Here is a 15285-nt window from a genome sequence, read left to right as displayed (position 1 = left end):
GAGGCAGTTTGAAACCACCTAATAATATATTTCACGACGCCTCTAATACTTGTCCTCCCATGAAAAAAAGACAAACACCTGATCTCTGGATAAACTTCCACAATCAAATGTTCATCACTTTCTAATTGTGTGTTCAATTTTTCTCAATCTTACATTGATTTTTCTGTTATACAAGCCAACTTGTTCACAGGTTTTTATTCTCCTCTTATGCAAAGGGGACGTCAAAGTAAGAGCAAAATATAATACTAAGAGAATGGGATCTTCAATTGTAGTCACACACAATTTAGACATGGTCCCATTATGAGTAGTATAAACCCATCACCAAAAAGCATTGTTATGCTACTATACTTTTAAATGGAAAGGAAAAGCAATTTTGGTTATTAACAAAAACCTCATAAACAATTGAATTTATTGTAGTCCATGGTCTCTTTGAGGAAGGGTTTTAAAATTTCAGTTCAGTTAGTTTCTTGAGGAATTTCATGAAAATTTGTTGATGGTACCTGCATCTTTTTCATGCCCCGAACTTCCAGGGGATTTGCCCTTGTCTCTGGGAACAGTCACGGGTGTCACATGAGGCTCTGCTTATATATAAGACATGCAATGAGGATGCAGGGAAAACAGAGAGGGGGATGACATGGGGGGGGGAAGGGGCGGGAAGAAGCAGGGATGAGTCATGCAGGGGTGAGTTGATGTGTTACCAGAAGTGTGAGAGTCAGAGAGAGAGAGAGAGACGGAGTGGGGGGAGCATTAAAATAAAACAAACAGAAAGAGCAAATGATGATTGATGTCTTTTTTTAATCCCAAGTATGCCAAACCTTCACCCAGATCGACATTTGCTTTCAGTGTTTACTTTAATATTAATAGCGTATGCAACACTTTGGCAAGCAAAATAAAAATGTTGGCAGGAACATTAATGCAAAAACATATATCCATACACATTTAACAAAATCAAGTTTGTGCCAATAACAAATTATGTGAATGAAACGACAATGCAAGGTGAAAATGGTGACAAACGGTACTAATAATCCCGAACTGTTGATGGTACTGATTAGAAGATATATTCTTCACGTGAAAGACAAATATAGGTACATGTATATTCATCAACAAGCAAATTGACATATCAGGAGACTTAGTAATGAAGTTAAGACCACTATAAAAACCACTTCACCTTGTATTCTATGCCCTAATATAAAAAGAGGCATCTGGCATTTAAAAGGTATCCATAATTAATTTGAAATGTGTTTTTTCACAATTACTCTTAAAACCTGAAAAGCCCTCCTCCTCAAAGAGCAAAAAGGCATTATCAAAAACAAATGTCCTCCATTTACTCAAACACCTCATCTGGGACTATGTACTGAAGGTTTGTGACGAGTACGAATGTTCGCAAGAAGATAAATTCCTTTCCGTTTAGTCAACGATAATAACAAGCAACGACAAAAAAAGGGGGACTTTCTATGAATCAGGGACACTGGCCATTATTACAAGGCGAATGCTACCGAGAAGTCCTTGCAAATAATGCTGGAAACCGTTGAGATGTGCCAGAGAGAAACTGGAGAAGGTGAGGAGTGATGCCAGATCTGGCTCTATGAGCGCAGCGTGAAGGGCAGGAAGGAAGGGGGAGGACGACCCGGCTTTATTTTTAGCCACGGCGGTACTTCTCAAACATAAGAAAACCAAGCACCGGGGACAACGCTCCGCAGGACCTGGAAACCAAATGGCGTGGCAAAACCGTCTATTTTTTGACGTCGCCGCCTGATTCATGAGAAAAGCGGGGAGGATTCATCTCGGCGTGGGCGTAGGTTAGACATGACTGCGCATGATTGGGCCTTTGGATGCTTCAATAAACATCTAGTTGATATCATTCCAATGAAATCAGCTACTTGGCAGAAGTAGAACTGAGGCATCATGGAAAATATTGGAACAGAGAACATCGTAAAAAGGTCTTATTTCCCTTATGCCTTTCCATAATCTATCCTATTTCTTCAAACTCCTATTTTGCACTCAGCTATTAAACATACCAAGTGATTCACTAAACAAAAGAATGGCATGCTGATGAGCATGTGTGGGATGAAAATATAGGTCTTATTACACACAAATGAAACTCGTGCTTTGATGATAATTGACCCATGAATTGAACAAGGGTCATATATATTTCATATTGATCAATTTTGCCCCAAAAGTAAGAGGAAAACAAATCTTTCTTTTAGAGCCACCACATCAGAAAAACCTGGTAAAGCTTGGGACAACAATGGTAACCAGGGCCCTGTAAAATAAACCTTAGCATTTGATTAGGAGGGTAACTTCTACGATTGATTGCATTCGTCATTTTGCACGATCAGTCATAAAAATCAGCCCGATGATCGATCGCATATCTTTATGCTACATGGCCCTGCTCTTCACGATTCTCACCTGTACTGGCTGGTCTGGGCGGTTGTGGACTGAGTGTACTTCGCGAGAGCTGTGGCTGGGGACTAAGACTGTTCCTCATAGGACCGGGACCTGGACTCAGGCTCGTCCTACTCAGCATGTGAGGCTGCGGGCTGAGACTGTTCCGGGCGACTGGTGGCTGCATTAGGCTGGAGCTGGTTACGTGTGTCTGTTGTTGTTGCTGTGGCGGTTGCTGTTGCGGTTGCTGCTGGCTGTGGTTGCTGTTAGGACTTGGCTGGCCGTGGGGATGATGGTGATGGTGGTGGTGGCCGCCTCCGTTGTATGCCCCCAAGCTGGTGGAGGTTTGTGGGACGGACACTGGCATGGAGGCCGGGTAGTCTGGAGGGATCTGTACCTGTAGCAACAAATATAAAACCAACCCTTTATTAAGATCCATTTCTTTTGACACAGCATTTCATTACTTGGGATATAAAAAAAAACTTTCAAGGACGATAGTAAAAGTCATGTTTACTTTTCCATAATTCTAAATAGCATGAACTTCATAGTTCAATGTAAAGAAACTCCACGTAGTTTCAATACCAACCTGCTACCTCCTAAAGAATACGTAGATGCTGAAGTTAAAGCCAGAATTCAGAAGCATATACATACATCTAAGCATGCACATATATGAAAATTGATCATAATGGGCCATTATGATTATGATTATTCAAAATGAGTCAATCATCATTTTCTGAGATCAGCGGGACCAAAAATGATTTTACACATAACCAAAACGACACAAAAATGGAATGCCTCGTGTTTCTTTATATAATCTAGGTCTCCTTCAATCATTCTGGATTTTCTTTTGAATTTGCGAGTTACATATTTACACTGTTTGGTGCAAGAGGCATTGTTGCTTCTGCTTTCATCAACATTTTTACTCAATGCAGGACATGCTTGCACATGACTACAAGAATGCACAAACATGACGTGTAAACATCTTGCCTTGAGCCGTCTCAAAGAGAAGAGTTGGTTCCTTTCCATTCTATCTCCACCTGCCACATAACATACCAGGTTTTGACAGTAAAACAACACACAGTCCGCTACATCTAATCCCACAGAAGGGGCACCTGAATGGATGCAGAAAGCTCAGCAGAGGAAATAATGTAGCATCCTATAATCCTGGAGAATTCCTATCGACCCTCTGAAGGCCCCCTCAATAGATAAACCTTACCATTGATCACAAGTTGTATTGTGAATATGAACTTCCACTGCACTACCACTCCACAACCAGTTTCCATTGATATTACCATCAATGGAATACTTTAAGGAGTCCTTTGCAACAGGCTCCTTGACAGGACAAATCTTGAGGCGAGTTCAATTTTGATTTTCAAACTTTGACAGCAACATGAATCATGATTCAAAACACAATTACAAAACGCAGATATAATGAGAAATGAAGTGTGTGTTCAATGTCCCCGATTCCCGGTTGTAAAAGTAAACATCTTTCTGGTCTTGATTTAGAGGAAACATTATCAGCTTTGACTTTATGACCTTCACCACTGCGAAAGCAACAAAATGCCCGACTGAACATGATTAAGTTTTGAAACGTCTCTAAATGTGCTTTTGCAGTGCAAGCTGCGCTAGAGCAGGGAATTTGAAGATGATCAACAATTAACCAGCTTCAAATATTCAACCCTGGCTGGTGCACCCCTGATCGCATTTGTGTTGTTTCATTACGCTTTGAATCATGATGCATGTTGCTGTTAAAATTGGAAAATCGACTCTGAACACCCCCATAGAGATCTGGGGCCCCGTCTTACAAAGAGTAACCACTGATCCAATCAATCGTAACTCTATGGAAATCCATCCGTGTCATAAACTTTGGAAACAAAGGGGAACACACCAAATAGTCAAGAAATCAATTAATTTATGGATATACATTCATATCTAGAAATTTTTTTTTAACAAACATGCATTTTAAATGTTGACTTTGCTGGCTTTCCATAGTTGCGATTGAACGGATCGATCGCGACTCTTTGTAAGACGGGCCCCTGGGATTCATGCTTGTGATTCTAGCTTAAGATTGCATTCTAGTATACGCATAGGGCTCTGAATAAAGAGCAGAGCTGCCAAACTGAAAAGGAACATTTCAGTAAATATTTCTGAAGCTGAAAATCAGTATTTCGGTGAGGAAATCAGTATTTTCAAAAAATACCATGGGACCACACATACAACTGAAACTTTAGAAATCAGTATTTTACATGAAACTATCAGTATTCTTCTCACTTTTCAGTACTAAATACTGAAAATCAGTACTACTTGGCAGCTCTGATTAAGAGGTATAAACCCACAAGCCATTGTGGAATGCTCATCTTCAAAAAGACATTTTTACCCTGTTCATGGGTGCTCCACTTCCACCATTCATCATCCTGTCAAATTCCTCATTGATCTTCTGGTATTTGGCTTCAGTGCGTGGTGTTAAGATGTAGGACTCCGAGTCGGGGTCTGGACTCTCGCACCCCTTGTTCTCCTTCTTGTTCAGAATCTGGAGGATAGAATAATGGAAGAGAAAGGAATATTAAAGTAGACACTCATGACCTCATAAACTGGTGGAAACGAAATCATCGCCTTCACATTGAAATTCATGGATCGTTCTTCAGGCTACCGGGCACCTTACGACTGGTCCACGATCCGATTTTGGAACAAATCGCATTTTGCTCATTTTCTGAAAATGTGAATAAAAAGTTTCTTTTTATTTGAGGTTCAAATTAACTGGAAGAAAAACAATTTTGGATGATTGCAAGCCTCTATTTTGGAGTAACGGCCAAACTAGTTTCAAATCGGAGCCAATTGTATGATTGCAATTATGTCATTATGCCTAAATATTAAATTTGCTTTTATTCTGATAAGGATGGAAGCATAGTCATAGATTTGAACATTTAGAATATTGCACAGTATTAAAATACACTATGTCTCAATATTAGCATCAAAGTCTGCTACATTTTATTCCAAAATCAGGTCGCAAAGCAGTTGTAAGGTGTGCGGTTGCCGTTAGAAGTACAGCACACTACTTCAATGCTTGAAAAGTGTACACACATTCTAATTAAAAAATAAAAGTGAAGTTTACCAGTATTCATGAAGACATTCTGGAAGGTTTTAAGTACCACTTCGCTTTTTTATTTCTACGCCTCAACAGACCGTCACTTTCCCAAGAATATAAAAGAGGCCCTAATGCTATCACCTTATTAGACATCTAATCACATGATTTCTTTTGAGTAATTACAACAGAATACACAACCAATCTTAGAATCCTGAATTTTCCCATTTTGATAAAAACTAATCAGTGAGCAAGGCCATGTCCTTTCATGTCATCTTCCGATGTTCCATTAACCACTTCTGAATCCATTGTTCAGTTCACTGATTTGTTAAACATGTGTCTTCCATACAACGATAAATGGATTTTGATTTCCCCAGTTCATTTCAAAGGTGCCTTTTCAGTGTACATTAATTGCAACACAACATTCTCCTGCATAACAAGGCCCTGTAACATAAAAAATAAGACCAATTTTATAATCAAAGCGGAAGTTCAACCTGAAGAAAGGTTAGTTGTGAAAATAGCAGAATTTATTTTTTTTAAAATATTAGTAAATGATTTGAGGAAAATCTGTTTAATAAAGAATAAGAAAGTTATTAGAATTTTAAGTTTTGGATAATTGTAATGTCATAAACGAGCAGCTGCCCTGTATGTTATGCAATATGAAATGCTTGAATTTCATTTTTTCATGGTTCCTGATGACTTATTTTTGTTTCCTTTTCATGATGTGAAATGAGTTGTCTATTGATATACAAATGGTACAGTTAAAACCATTTTCAATTTTCTGAGAAGCTGATATTTCATTGATTTGTTTTCCATTCAGTATGTAGGAATGTTGCTCACAAATCAAATGATTAAAATTCTAATAACTTGTTAATTCTTTGATAGATTTTACTCGAACGTTCGGCAATGTCTTACAATATACTGCAGCTTTTTTTTACAATTAACTTTTTGTCAGGGTGAACGTCCCCTTTATTAAAGTGTAACTCTATGTATCAAAATCTATGGCAATCCATGAACAAAAGGTTACAGTCAACTGTAAATATTAGGCATATCTCTTTATACACACCAGGGTCCAGTTAAACACAAAGCTTAGCAATTATCGTAGAATATTTTTTCACAATTGATTGCATTGACTACAATGCTTTAAATCAAGCGTACACTTAATCGCTAACCTTTGTGTAACGTGACCCAGGTGTGTTCCAAGAAAGGAAAAAAAATTAGCATCCAATCTGCCGTTTGTATTGTAACAATGCACATAAATTTGTTAATATTGCTTGACATTGTGGAGCGTTGTGGCCCAGTGGATTGGTCTTCGGACTTTGAAACAGAAGGTCGTGGGTTCGAATCCCAGCCATGGCATAATTTCCTTGAGCAAGAAACTGATCCACAATGTGCTGCACTCAACCCAGGTGAGGTAAATGGGTACCGGTAGGAAGTATTTCCTTAAAAAGCTATGTGCGCTATGAACGCCTAGCTTAGCCGGGTAATATAGGAGCGCCTTGAGCACCTAACAAGGTGGATATGTGCGCAATATAAATACCCTATATTACTATTACTATTGACATCAAATTCTTATTCTCTTTGATTAAATTTCCAATAATAATTATTATCATTATCAATAACTAATTATCTTACATTAAAATGTACAAATATAAATATTAAGGGGGAGAGATATCCTCATTCCAACTTTCCAAATTTCTCCAAGATCAGAAAATAAATACATCATTGGGTATCAAAAGCAGAAATTAACTGGTGGAACTTCGGCTTTTTAGATGGAGATATGTTGGATCACCATCACACCGGCAAGATAGGGAACAAATGCGGGCAACTCTCTGCGGCAGCTGTGCAACCACCAAGCCAGACAGTTCTGCCGTAACTTGAGTCACATAGGAATGACTGCATGGCTTTAGTCTGTTGTCACAGCGTACAGTACATTCATTTATCCCAGCAGAGATTGACTTTCTTTTCTGACATTCATTTGATTTTCTAGTACTCAGTCGTGACACCTATCGGTCAAATTAGGCGGTGAGCCAACAAAATGCCAAATGACATCTTATCAGTACCTCAAAAAGAGGACTTTACTGCTACTCTAATAGATGTTTATTTGTTGATTTATTGCAATATTAGCTTTGTAATCAAACAACTATCTATTGATAGATGATAGGAGAAGAATCAAACACAGGAGTATGATGTACAAGTATTGTATGACAAATTTAGATACGGGACAAATTTCAATATGGAAAATATTTCCCATATTACAATCATGATCATTTGAGGGAAGCAAATACTGTATGTGATAATTTTTTTATTCATATCAAATTTGTTTGCAAGCAAAATATGAACTGCTATGACTTCTACGATAAAAAGGAATACAAGAAAAAAATCAACTTGTTTGCTCATGCCCGCACATAAAATGATGGTGATTTAATATAGTTTTCATGCTTTTTTGTTTGTTTTGCTGCAGAGCGTCATTACTAAAAGTTCATCCCCTTCACAGCACCTCAAGAGCGCTCCCCCTCAGAATTGTGATCAAGGCCGTGAAATTCTTTATTCCGAATATTTGCGACAAGTGAAATCTAGGGTCAAGACTACTTTCCTGCCATGCTGGCAAACCTGGCATCGGGGGCGCTTCAGAGTAATGGCATTTCCTGGGCCGGTACACCACACCACTAACTCATTAATTGACTGTGTCACGTTTGGCTGCGCAAACGAGTGATTCAGCAACAACTCGGGAACTCTATCCGCCACAATGTAACGGAAGTCACATTTGTAATGAAAACGCTGGGCTTCCATTCGACACTTAACCGCTTTAGCAGTTGTCACAAGATATCACAAGCACACAGTTGAGATTATCTTTCGCGTAAATGAGCCTCTTGCCCGTTCACACACAACTGTTTGATTAGTGTGCGCACTGTACATGTAGGCCTGCGTAGAGGTACCTTGCCCTTTGACAGACAGGTCTTATCATCACGTGAAAACAATTTTACAAGGCAACCGAAGGGACATGATACAAAAGAAGGCCGAAATGCAAATACCCTGCCAATGTTGTTGTTTTCAGCCTCAACATTTTATCAGCATTTCTATGTACATAATGATATGCAATATCAAAGAAAGGAAGGGATTTCTATTTTTAGCAAACTATCTAGTATATTTAGCTTTTATACAAATATTGAACTATAGATAGAAATATAGATCAAATAAAATTTGAATTATTAGATATAAATACAAAAAGATAAATGAATTATTAATATTAAAAGAGTTGTTATCTATCATGAAACTGATGACATGCTTTATTCTCAAAACTATAAAATAAATCTTTGTTTTATTATTTCAAAGCTAACAACTACCCTCTGCAATATTAGCTATTTATTTTTTATTCTACATTTCATTGTTTGGTTTATGCATTTATTTCATTGTTTATTCTGCATTATCATATCAAAGTATCTTCTGAAGAGATTATCTTTCATATAGTGCAAAAGTATACAATATACTGCATGCACAAGGACAATGAGAAAATCAAATCACTTCTTTTGGTGATAACTTTTACGCAGTAAACTCGCAATTTGAATAATTCCTTCATTATGAACCATCTGATTCAATTTCAACTCAGATGCAACTGGGTAAACTCTATGCCAAATCAAAGCAATGTATAAGAGACAAGGAAACATCATGAGTGATTGTAGATTTCAACGGTTAGGCACAAAGATATCATATTATGTATGCATGATCAATCAAGCTCATCTTCTGGATGTAATTACATTGTGATGATAGAACAAGAACTCTTGATCCATCCCTTTAAGGGGTCTATTCAAAATAATGAACAAGGCAAGATTTGCCTACGGTCCATACAATGTCTATAGAGACAGGATGTTATGTTATGAATCACAGACATATGCTCTGTGTAACAGCATAGCAACATCTCATTACAAGAAGACGCTTTAATAGTGAGAAATGCATGTACATGTATGTCTTTGCAGCAGAAGTCATACTTGAAAGGCCTACGTGTATATAATGGTTGCAATTATTTTTGTTTTCTCTGGAACTTATAGGCCTTCATGTAATAATTGGTGACAAATACATTTATTCCACAACATTTAGGCCTAAAGAGAATTAAAAACAAAAATAAAAAATATTTACCTCATTTATTTTTATCCTACATGATTATTAGGCCAAGTAAAAAAAGATAGTAGTTGATCGTCTAGGTTTTTTGAGAGCAATGATGAGGGAGGTCCTTATATACTTTTTCTTTTTCCTATTTTTTAATCAAATGATTGTCAGGCCATGTCAGACTTGATTTATGTGATCGATGCATGCTCAATATTAATAATAAATGAGTAGAAACATATGCAATCAATATCTATTATGTAGAACTGATATCTGGTACTGTGTCTGTATTATTGTAAAACAAAATGTTCATGTCAAGTGAATGACTTAAACATTATTCTACATTACGTATTAAAGGGTAAATACTTGGGGGAGTCATTTTTATTACCATGGCATGCCATGGAGCCATGTTCAGTTTTCCAGAGCCAATCTCTTTTTCAGCTTTGGGCATGATTTCGCATTGCAGTTTGTCTAGCTGCTTGTATATTCATTTACATAATGTTTAATACTGTTTATTCAATTGCTACTCATTTTTTTTATTGATATCAATTGTTAACGGATTATTGAAATAATTGTGAATTGTTTACTTTAAAATGTTTATCATTTCAATATCTGTAACTGTTAGATCTATGTAGTATTTACTAACTTACATTTTTACAATTGTCCATCAAATTTAATAGCTCAAGGAAGGATGAAGTTTATCAAATTCGAACAGAATTGGCACTTACTGGAATCCTATTAATGATTTTCAATTTCTTGATAATCAATAACTCACTTGAAATTATTTTTTTGAATATTTAATGCATTGCTGCTGGATAGCTAATGTCAGAAAACTCGCTCAAAATCATTCATTTCACAAATTCACAATTCGCGCCAGAACAGTCAATCACATCACCGCAGCACACATGTACACTACCGTATATGCACACCCAACACAGTCACAAGCAGTCAATCACCGCAACACACGTCGAAGTAACTGCACATTGAGGCCTCACTCATTTCATGGAGAGTTTCATTCGTCAGAATCTGACAACACGGCCTCACGAAAGTGATGCATGTATTATTCTGGTCAAGAAAATCTATGCTACACATGTAAATGTTTGCTTTCCATTAATTCACAACAAACTGAAATTAAATTTTCAAAAATGTCATCATTACTGTAGGGATTTCATCATGTTTAAATCTTGTATTCTGTTGGGTGTGGCACAGATTTTCCTGATGATGATTCTTAACATTTCAATTGAAATAATTGTATTATAGACAAGGACCTCAGTACTTTTGTATCAACTTGTATTAAATTCCTTTGTTTTGTATTAAATGACCCCTGCTGTACATGTATTTCAGAGTTATTCATTCAATATACAGTGCGCTCATAAATTACATACATTTAAAAAAAATATGTGTTTTGAACATGTACATGTAGACAGATGAATGTAAATATGGAATAGTTTATAAGTAATCCATAATTTATCGCAACACTGGTTCAATCCAATATTACGCATTATGGTGCATAAAGTTTTAAAAGGGGGGAATTAGCCCTTGACATGTTCAAAAGACCCCTGGAAACTACCGTAAGTAACGGTGTATTAACCGCACCCGTGTATTAACCGCACCAACTTTGGACTAAAAAAAAAAAAAAAATACTTCTCACATTTACATGCATATTTGAGGTACGAAGAAACAAAAACTAAGTTTAAGATTTCAAAGTTAAGTATCCAAAGAGATTACCGGTATGCGGAAATCTGCTGTTCTTGATCAATTCATCTACAAATGTTAGAAAGAAAGAACGGTCCCGCCAATATTGGCCACTTACACACTCACTCACAGTCACAGTGTACACACACACAGAACTGCCATTTCATTGCAAACTACATACAGTAGCAGTCATGCCAATACATCTTATCAAATTATGATCTGTGTCTTTCCCAGCGTAGGAGGAAGAAACATTCACATTTCTTGCATCACAACCTCACAATCACTTTCAGAAATTTGATGTTTTAGCATGAATTTTGGATACGGGATTACAGGAAAGTTCAAGAAACAAAGAAATTGACATTTTTTTGCAGTTGTTTTTTACGGCTTCGTGCCGTCTCTCTCGTGCGTGGTTTACATGGTATCTTATGAAGAGCAAACAGGAAGGAAAAAAACGAGCTGGCGCGAAACGGAACTTTTAATAGCGCCAGCTTAAGTCGCACTAACCAAATTACAACGCAATCTCTAAGCTCACTCAACTCCCGCTCAGCGGTGACAAAATTTTACCGAGTATGCTTGGCGTCCCTTTTATTTAGCCAGGGAACTTCACTACTTTGAATTGAGAATAAAGTCAAAATTAGTGTCATGAAGGTGGGTGCGTTTGTTTTTGACAATATCTAATTAAGATCGTAATAATTACTTCCCATTACCCGCGGCTCATACCCCTGTAAACGACATTACCTGGGCGGCTACGCCCGGCCACTCGATGTGTTGTGAACTGGCAGACATCGTACAACATGTACGGGAGGGGTTACGGCGGGCCGGCTCAAACCCGTCACCGTGTATAAACCGCACCCCCGACTTTTGCTTCTATCTGCCGAGAAAAAGGTGCGGTTAATACACCGTTACTTACGGTATTAAAAAGGGAGCCCTGAAAAAAATAATAAAATAACAAAAATAACAACAAAATAATAATTTTATTCTTTAAAAGCCCTGGAAAATCCCCATTCATTGCAATGTTAAATCTCATCAAATGTTGCAGATTTAGGTAGTACTAGTAAGTTGTGAAAAGCAGGCACCGAAAATTAAAAAAAAGTATTTTTTTTGCCCAGGCAGGAGTTGTAAAAAAAAAAGACTGGAAACGATGAAAGATAGTACATGTATGCTCTAAAAAATCTATAAATAACATTGGATAACAAAAAGACGAGAACATGAAAGGGGGAAAAAAGAGAGGCAGGCCACAGGGGATGGTAATTTGAAAAGAAAATGCTCTCTCGCTTGATTAATCATAATGGACGGGTAGTATGAATCCATCCTGGCAACGCACAATCACCCGGTGGCAGCACACCCACCCAAAACACAGTCAGACCTTGGTAACCTTCAAGTTCAATACCATCCCAAAAATAGAATGGATGATATTATATTTAACCAGGCAACATGCCTGCCCAATTTGCCTTTACCGGCTAGGCACCACAGGAGCACTATGCGGAACCTGTCTGGGTCACTAAACCCAATAGTGCCCCCCCCCCATGAAGGGACCCCCCTGGGTGATGTCAAACAATGGACCATTCTCAGATGGGTGGGAACTTCATCCTCGTTTCCATTTAATGTAGAACGGCTTCACCTCAGCTTTGCCATTTCTAACGAAAATCAGCAAGAGCGCCTGACCGTTGTCTCTTTTTAGCTCCACGTCACATAATGCATGGACCCATGTGAATTCCTACGCTATTGTGAGTTGGCCATGCAGAAAAAAAGCTGAACTAAACTAAAACATGTCTCTATAACAAGAGAATCAGAGCATAAAAAAAAAGACCTTATTCAACATCACAGTACATGTATCTCTATTCAAAATCACAGTAAATGAATTTTCTTGGCAAAATGGCCCACTATTGCATGAATACCAGTGCTTTTGGACTTAAAAATTATGAATTACAGCATTAAAGCAAACTATTCTGATATCATTCAACAAAACAATGATATACTTCATAAATATGTATATGTCCAAAAAGAACAGTACACTGTAGCTCATAGAAATGTACAATAATTCAGTATCTACTTGCATTACACAAACTACATGTAGTATACTCATGATGACAATGTGTTCTGTACATATGCAAGTCAAGGGAGGGGGGGGGGTTATAAATTGAAATATCTTTTACACTGATAAATAAATTCTATTGTACAGAGTAATTTCATTTACTTCATGTCATGAATAATGAATAACCAGACGGTCCTTAGAGATAGTCACAATGATATACAACATTACCGAAGAACCTCATGTAAAAAAGTTCTGTAATTTTATCTAATTTATTATGACGCTTTGCCAACAAAACAGCATTGAACACTGAGAGTATCGTGGTTTATTTTTGTAACAATGCGAGTGTGTACACGGAAGGAAGGAAACCGTCGAGTGCGCAACTTTTTTTTAAGGAAGGAAAATGTCAAATAAGTACATTGCAGGGCAAGTGGTAAAGGGAAACTGAAACTAGCAAGTATTCCATTTAATATGGAAGTTCTATGAATGGAAAAAAAAGGTTTGATTCTCCATTCATATGCATTAAATTGAAGCTAACCTTGTACTTCATGCATGTTATGCAGGCTTTGTAGTATATATTTTCTGTTTAGGTAAAGGCTTCCTCCCATCATGCATTAGAATCCGCACAGGGTAGGCCTACAGTATGAACCGCACAGGGTATTCACACCCATTGGGAACAACCAAAGTAACAAAAACAACAAAATGAATGGTATCACAATATCCATGATCGAGGCCTACTATATATAGTATTAAGAATACCAAATGCAACCAAATAATAGGACAGTAAAGTTTAATTCCTACCGGTAAATGTATATTAGATGACAGTGAAACATTATCAGTAGCAAATTCACTATACAATAATACTTTGAGAGATGCTATAGACCTTATACTGCCCCTCCCCCTCCTTTAAAAGGACAGCACAGTAAAAGTACAAATCTACATTTCTCTGAAACAAAAGGAAAATCCATAATACATTTCAGTCTTGGTATCATATTCAACCCATACGTACATTTGAGACTCCAGAGTTCAATAAATATTGACTGCTAATCACAGTCTTGCTTTCTTCGCAACAGTCACAAAACTTCAATATAATATTTATTCAGCTGTTAAATAAGTGCACGTTGTAAAATTTTCCTAACTGTGCAGTCTTTTTCTTGTTGTTATATTATACAAATACAAGCTTAAAGGGCAAGTCCACCTTAACAAAAAGTACATGTACATTTGAATGAAAAAGTTCAAAAATCAAACAAGTATAATGAAAAATGTTGATTTGATTCAATAGAGAAAAATCAGACAAGCAAAATGCTCAAAATTTCATAAAAATCGGATGTAAAATAAGAAAGTTATGACATTTCAAAGTTTCGCTTATTTTCAACAAAATAGTTATATGAACGAGCCAGTTACATCCAAATGAGAGAGTCGATGATGTCACTCACTCACTATTTCTTTTGTTTTTTATTGTTTGAATTATACAATATTTCAATTTTTACAAATTTCACGATTAGGACCTCCTTGCCTGAAGCACAAAATGTTAAAATGATGGAATTCAACGTGTTCAGGGAGGAATGAAACTTCATTTCACATGACAATGACGAGAAAATCAAAATATTTCATATTTCATATAATAAAATACAAAAGAAATAGTGAGTGAGTGATGTTATCAACTCTCTCATTCAGATGTAACTGGCTCGTTCATATAACTATTTTGTTGAAAATAAGCGAAACTTTAAAATGCTGTAACTTTCTTATTTTACATCCGATTTTGATGAAATTTTCAGTGTTATGCTTGTTGAATTTTTATCTTTTTATTCAAATCAAGTTTTTGTTGGGGTGGACTTGTCCTTTAATATCAAATATGTATCTTAAAGTTTTCCTTATTTCAAGAAGAAAATGATGCCTACATTCTGGTTGGAAATGGTATCATGCAATCAAAGACATCACACACTCACTATTTCTATACATATTCTATTTTTTACATTTCCTCATT

At 36.7% G+C, this 15285-nt stretch overlaps 1 protein-coding gene across 2 annotated transcripts in view; it reads right to left on the bottom strand.

Annotated features, from left to right (window-relative positions):
* The window catches only part of LOC121415207 (myocyte-specific enhancer factor 2A-like), a 77181-nt gene that overhangs the window by 13072 nt on the left and 48824 nt on the right, over positions 1–15285 (bottom strand). Inside the window, exons 4-6 of one of the 2 annotated variants that reach the window (XM_041608372.1) lie at positions 4763–4915; positions 2410–2782; positions 501–578 (exon numbers count right to left, since the gene is read on the bottom strand). In XM_041608372.1, coding sequence (XP_041464306.1) covers positions 501–578; positions 2410–2782; positions 4763–4915 — 604 coding nt within the window. The remainder of the gene's footprint in view (positions 1–500; positions 579–2409; positions 2783–4762; positions 4916–15285) is intronic. The other variant, XM_041608373.1, reaches the window with a different exon arrangement.

The sequence above is a fragment of the Lytechinus variegatus genome, chromosome 5 (assembly GCF_018143015.1).
Source record: "Lytechinus variegatus isolate NC3 chromosome 5, Lvar_3.0, whole genome shotgun sequence".
NCBI classification, from domain to species: domain Eukaryota; kingdom Metazoa; phylum Echinodermata; class Echinoidea; order Temnopleuroida; family Toxopneustidae; genus Lytechinus; species Lytechinus variegatus.
The sequence above is the reverse complement of the archived record's forward strand: the minus strand, read 5'-3'. Positions and strand labels throughout refer to the sequence as shown.